The sequence below is a fragment of the Nansenia antarctica genome (genome assembly GCF_963989245.1).
Source record: "Nansenia antarctica genome assembly, chromosome: 6".
NCBI classification, from domain to species: Eukaryota; Metazoa; Chordata; class Actinopteri; order Argentiniformes; family Microstomatidae; genus Nansenia; species Nansenia antarctica.
This window is the reverse complement of record NC_137676.1, coordinates 73,433,833-73,440,539: the sequence shown is the minus strand read 5'-3', so window position 1 is coordinate 73,440,539 and position 6,707 is coordinate 73,433,833. Positions and strand designations below refer to the sequence as shown.

The window sequence follows — 6,707 nt, the reverse complement described above, 5'->3', positions numbered from 1 at the left end:
CATGCGACAACCGGAACCGGAAATATTTCCGGCTTCATATTATCGGCTCTATATCGGCTAAAATGTAATAAAACCGATAAATATTTAATAACATTAATTTCCCAATATCGGGCCGATAATATCGTGCATCCCTAGTTCTAAGTTCCAAGCTGTCCCCTCCTACATTGAAAACAACATGAGCGTCATTCCCACCTGTGTTCCACTACTCACCTGTCCCCCCCCTGGCCCCCCCCCCCCCCAGGTACTACATGCAGCTGCCCACCCAGAAGGCCCACCTGTACCACGACATGGACGCCCCCCCCCTCCTGCCCCCCCCCCCGCCAGACCTCATCCCCCCCATTGATGATGACCACCTGATGGCCGAGGACCTGGAGGAGGAGGAGGGCATGGAGGAGGGGGGGGAGGGGGAGGGGGGGGGTCTCCTGGAGGAGGAGGGGGGGGCCTCCGTGCCGTCCCGCCTGCACCCCCTGGTGGCCGACAAGATCAGAGAGCTGGTGGCCCAGGGACACCTGCAGGTCTACACGGTCCGCAAGCAGCTCAGGTGAGGGGGGAGGGGACCAGCAGGTGGGGGGGGGGGGAGGGGACCAGCAGGTGAGGAGGGGGGGGAGGAGCCAGCAGCTCAGGTGAGAGGGGGGGGAGGGGCCAGCAGATGTAAGGGTGGGAGGAGCCACTACCAGGTGAGAGGGGGGGAGGGGCCAGCAGATGTAAGGATGGGAGGAGCCACTACCAGGTGAGAGGGGGGGAGGGGCCAGCAGGTGAGAGGGGGGGAGGGGCCAGCAGGTGGGAGGGGGGGAGGGGCCAGCAGGTGAGAGGGGGGGAGGGGACCAGCAGGTGAGAGGGGGGGGAGGGGACCAGCAGGTGAGAAGGGGGGGGAGGAGCCAGCAGCTCAGGTGAGAGGGGGGGAGGGGCCAGCAGGTGGGAGGGGGGGAGGGGACTAGCAGGTGGGAGGGGGGGAGGGGACTAGCAGGTGGGAGGGGGGGAGGGGACCAGCAGGTGGGAGGGGGGGAGGGGACTAGCAGGTGGGAGGGGGGGAGGGGACTAGCAGGTGGGAGGGGGGGAGGGGACCAGCAGGTGGGAGGGGGGGAGGGGACCAGCAGGTGGGAGGGGGGGAGGGGACTAGCAGGTGAGAGGGGGGGGAGGAGCCAGCAGCTCAGGTGAGAGGGGGGGGGAGGGGCCAGCAGATGTAAGGGTGGGAGGAGCCACTACCAGGTGAGAGGGGGGGGAGGGGCCAGCAGATGTAAGGGTGGGAGGAGCCACTACCAGGTGAGAGGGGGGGGAGGGGCCAGCAGATGTAAGGGTGGGAGGAGCCACTACCAGGTGAGAGGGGGGGAGGGGCCAGCAGGTGAGAGGGGGGGAGGGGCCAGCAGCTCAGGTGAGAGGGGGGGGAGGGGCCAGCAGATGTAAGGGTGGGAGGAGCCACTACCAGGTGAGAGGGGGGGAGGGGCCAGCAGGTAAGAGGGGGGGAGGGGCCAGCAGGTGAGAGGGGGGGAGGGGCCAGCAGGTGGGAGGGGGGGAGGGGACCAGCAGGTGGGAGGGGGGGAGGGGACTAGCGGGGGGGAGGGGGGGGAGGGGACCAGCAGGTGAGAAGGTGGGAGGAGCCTCCTGTCAGGAGGTTCAGAGGTCAGGGGTCAGGTGATGACTACTTCCTGTCTCCTCAGGAGGTTCAGAGGTCAGGAAGGTCAGAGGTCAGGAGGTTCAGAGGTCAGGGGTCAGGTGATGACTACTTCCTGTCTCCTCAGGAGGTTCAGAGGTCAGGAAGGTCAGAGGTCAGGAGGTTCAGAGGTCAGGTGATGACTACTTCCTGTCCCCTGCCAGGAGGTTTGTGGAGCGGGAGATGTTCCGGGCGGAGGAGGTCCCAGAGAGACACAACCTCTGCTACTTCCCCACGGTCAACGACCTCAAGAACCACATCCACGAGGCCCAGAAGGCCCTGCAGCAGGCTGGGGGCGGAGCCACACAGGTGTGTGTGTGTGTGTATGTGTGTGTGTGTGTGGGCCGGACTTTAGTCCTGGACTAAAAAGCATCTTGAATGGAGATTTTAACATTTTAATAACAGCCTTGTCTGTGTCTGTGAAACCGGCCCCCTCGATTCAATTCGAATAACTTTATTAATCCCCACGGGCCACACAAGCGCAGTGAGGATGATGTACGTTAGGAGAGACTCGACCGAGCGCGTACATTGGGGGAAATCAGTGTTTGATCCCCTGCCAGTGGTGTTTTGCTAGGGGATCAAATACTTATTTCACTCGATCAAATGCAAGTCAATTTCTTACTTTTATGTAATGTGTTTTTCTGGATTCTTTGGTTGATATTCTGTCTCTCACTGTTAAAATAAACCTACCATTTAAATAGACCGCTCATTTCTTTGTTGGCAGGGGATCAAATACAAATTTCAAATACAAATTTCACACAGGACTGATGGTAAACACACATAGAGATGCACAGGAGCTGTGCCCCCCCCCCTCTGTGAATGGTCATGTTGTTGTGGGGGGGCGGCTGTGTCTCAGGAGGTAGAGGCTGTGTCTCAGGAGGTAGAGGCTGTGTCTCAGGAGGTAGAGGCTGTGTCTCAGGAGGTAGAGGCTGTGTCTCAGGAGGTAGAGGCTGTGGCTCAGGAGGTAGAGGCTGTGTCTCAGGAGGTAGAGGCTGTGTCTCAGGAGGTAGAGGCTGTGTCTCAGGAGGTAGAGGCTGTGTCTCAGGAGGTAATGGCTAGTGGAGGTAGAGGCTGTGTCTCAGGAGGTAGAGGCTGTGTCTCAGGAGGTAGAGCCGGTGTCTAATGATCGCAAGGTCGGCAGATCGGCGGGTCGAACCCCGGCTGGCCACATTCAGACTACACACAATTAGACTACGGCAGGACACATCGAGGTGTCCTTGGGCAAGACGCTGAACCCCAAATTGCTCCTAATGAAGCAGGCTGGCGCCTTGCATGGCAGCTTGCCGCCATTGGTGTGTGAACGTGTGTGTGAACGGGTGAATGAGAGGCCGTTGTAAAGACCTTTGGAATAAGGAGCTAGTCAGTCCGGTTCATTCAGTCAACTGTCTGCTTGTCTTCTGTGTTCTCCTGCTCTACTTCCTGGTTCTCCTCCACAGTGGGGTACGTTGTGTGGGGGGGACCCCCTGACGGAGACGGTGACCCTGACGCTGACCCCCGCCACCAACGAAGGTAACCACGGTAACCCTAACTCACCCTACTCACTTTATTTTGATGTTGTTGTTGTTTGTGTTGTAATGCCGTAATTTCTGTTCTGGGATCAATAAAGTATCTATCTATCTATCTATCTATCTATCTGTCTGTCTGTCTGTCTATCTATATATCTGTCTATCTATCTACCTACCTACCCACCTACCTCTCTCTCTCTATCTATCTATCTGTCTGTCTGTCTGTCTGTCTGTCTATCTATCTATATATCTGTCTATCTACCTACCTACCTACCAGTGGAGGCTGGTGACTTCCAGAATTGAGGAGGCCAACATTTTTTCCGCTTGCTCGCTTCACTCGCGATGGAATGTTCCCTGTTCTTCTTATCTGTCTTTGTTAAAAATTATTAATTTGTGTTTGGCGGTACTGAAGGGATTGGGACACTCTCAGGATGGTGGATGAAGCAGCTTTTATTGCCTGCACAATGGGTCATCAAATAAACAAAACAATTGGCATGAATCTCTGGTCCGCCTGCAGCAGCTATTATTCCTTCTGCTCAGGCTCACAACATTCACCACAACATACTACATACAATCAATGACATGTCAAAAGCACTCAAACACTATGTCAATCAGACACACAACATACAATTCAGAACAATACATCATCCGTTTCTAATATTTATCCTGCAGAACAGCACTCATACGCGTGTGGCGGAAAAAGGTACTACACGGAGGCCAGGCCTCCTGTTCCCACCCATTTTCAGTGATTTGGCCAATCACATATTGCCATGAAAAAAATTGCATTACATTGACTTCTATGAGAAACCACTTTCCGACAGGAGGCCTGGCCTCCGTGTAGTACCTTTTTCCGCCACAAGCGTGTATGAGTGCTGTTCTGCAGGATAAATATTAGAAATGGATGAAGTATTGTTCTGAATTGTATGTTGTGTGTCTGATAAAAAATATAATTATTGCTTTTTTAAATCTCTCTCTCTTCTCTCAAATTATTGGGGAGGCCAGGCCTCCTCCACCTCTATGGAGGAGCCTCCACTGCTACCTACCTACCTACCTCTCTCTCTCTCTCTCTCTCTCTCTCTCTCTATCTATCTATCTATATGTCTATCTATCTACCTACCTACCTACCTCTCTCTCTCTCTATCTATCTATATGTCTATCTATCTACCTACCTACCTACCTCTCTCTCTCTATCTATCTGTCTTATCCATCCATCCATCTCTCTCTGTGTGTGTGTGTGTGTGTGTGTGTGTGTGGTAGTGAGTCTACAGAGAGGGGTGTTTGAGGGGAGTGACACCATGTCTGTGTGTGTGTGTGTGTGTGTGTGTGTGTGTGTGTGTGTGTGTGTGTGTGTGTGTGGTAGTGAGTCTACAGAGAGGGGTGTTTGAGGGGAGTGACACCTTGTCACCTGACGCCGTGCAGCTGTTCACCTCCCTCACCTCCCTGCAGCCAAAGATCTTCGCCCAGTTACAGGTGAGCCCCGTAGTTGACCTTTCACCTTACAGGTGACCCCGTAGCTGACCTTTAACATTAGAACAGCCATGACCCCTGTGAGTGAAAATCTTTGCACTCGATCAAATTTCAGGACCCTCCTTTCATGACTTTTCCTACCTGTGTGTTCTACCACCCAGTATCCTTACATGGATAAGCTAGTATGAAGCTATCTTGCAGTTTTTCTGTGTAGGAAGCAGGCTAATTTACAAGCGGCCAACTAGTGGTCGTTGTGTGTAAATAGCAGCGTGAGCATTGTAAAGAGGCGGCTCTTTATTAGGTAAAAAAGGCATGGCTGTTCTAGTGTTAATAAATAGATACAAAGTTAGTAAGTTATTGTCCTGTATGTTGTGAGGTGTTCATAGTGTTGTGTCCTGTATGTTGTGAGGTGTTCATAGTGTTGTGTCCCTCTCCCCAGAGCATCCAGCTGCAGCCAGTCCCCACGCTGTGTTCGTTTGACGGACACCTCCCCCCGGCCAACCACAGCACAGCAGACGCCCTGGAGCTGACCGCCCCCTCGCCCCCCCAGGCCCTGCTGGTCAGCCCCACCCACTTCCTGCAGGCCGGCCCGCTGGGGGAGGGGGGGGGAGGCGTCACCCTGGGGGAGGGGGGGGGCGGAGTCACCCTGGGGGAGGGGGGCGTGGCCCTGGCGGAGCCCTCGGCCGTGCTGGGGGAGGGCCGGATGGTCAGCGTGTCGGCCATCGAGGGGGGGGGCGGGGGGACGCAGGGGCGGGGCACCACACACCAGATCCTGCTGGCGGACGGGCAGACCATCCCGGTGCAGATCGTGGACCACGCCTCCATCGGTGAGTCCCGGGTGTGACGACTGTAGTGACAGCCAGCTGCCTCTAGGGGGTGACAGTGAGGCAGCTAGCGGAGAATGTTTTTGTCGATGGGGGGGTGGGGGGGGATTAGCGATAGCGCTAAGGTGTATGGACCTACAGTAGATGCAGTGCGGATCCCAAAGAACGTGTCGCTTGCGTATAAAAAGTATTTTCGCTTCGTTATGAAACTATGGCAGGACCAATCAGACTATGGCAGGACCAATCAGACTATGGCAGGACCAATCAGACTATGGAGGGACAAGTTAGACTACAGCAGGACAAATTAGACTATGGACAAATTAGACTATGGTGGGATAAATTAGACTATGGACAAATTAGACTATGGACAAATTAGACTATGGCAGGACAAATTAGACTATGGTGGGATAAATTAGACTATGGCAGGACAAATTAGACTATGGTGGGATAAATTAGACTACAGCAGGACAAATTAGGCTATGGAGGGACAAATTAGATTATGGAGGGACAAATGAGACTATGGCAAGACAAATGAGACTATGGCAGGACAAATGAGACTATGGCAAGACAAATGAGACTATGGCAGGACAAATGAGACTATGGCAGGACAAATGAGACTATGGCAGGACAAATTAGACTATGGTGGGATAAATTAGGCTATGGAGGGACAAATTAGACTATGGCAGGCCGCCGCAGTCTAGGTGAGTAATGGGAAACACTGTTGCTGAGTCGATATTGTAGTGGCGATGGTCCTTTATGAATAAACACATACCGGTATATCCCTCTCCTGTTGTGTCCCTCCATGTCTCTGCTTGTGTCCCCTTCATGTCCCTCAGGTCTGGAGAGTTCAGAGGAGGAGGTGAACCGGGACGTCACAGTCGATCCTGGAGATTGACCAAGGCCTCGTGAGAGGGAACCACAGAGAGACTTCACAGAGAGAGCTTTCACCACAGAGAGACTTCACAGAGAGAGCTTTCACCACAGATAGACTTCACAGAGAGAGCTTTCACCACAGAGAGAGAGACTTCACAGAGAGAGACTTCACCACAGAGAGACTTCACAGAGAGACTTCACCATAGAGAGACTTCACCACAGAGAGACTTCACCACAGAGAGACTTCACCACAGAGAGAGGGGAGGGGAGAAGAGAAGAGAGGAGAGGAGAGAGCGAGGAGAAACAGACAGACAGACAGACACACAGACAGACACACAGACAGACAGACACACAGACAGACAGACAGACAGACACACAGACACACAC

The 6,707-nt window shown here is 54.0% G+C and overlaps 1 protein-coding gene across 1 annotated transcript in view; it reads left to right on the top strand.

The window, feature by feature from the left end:
• Positions 1–6,342, top strand: part of carf (calcium responsive transcription factor) — a gene marked incomplete at both ends in the record, with an annotated part of 14,337 nt that extends 7,995 nt beyond the window's left edge. Inside the window, 7 exons of the mRNA XM_080534881.1 lie at positions 242–541; positions 1,816–1,960; positions 3,088–3,160; positions 4,517–4,626; positions 5,063–5,236; positions 5,321–5,450; positions 6,284–6,342. Coding sequence (XP_080391007.1) covers positions 242–541; positions 1,816–1,960; positions 3,088–3,160; positions 4,517–4,626; positions 5,063–5,236; positions 5,321–5,450; positions 6,284–6,342 — 991 coding nt within the window. The remainder of the gene's footprint in view (positions 1–241; positions 542–1,815; positions 1,961–3,087; positions 3,161–4,516; positions 4,627–5,062; positions 5,237–5,320; positions 5,451–6,283) is intronic.
• Positions 6,343–6,707: the final 365 nt, after the last annotated feature.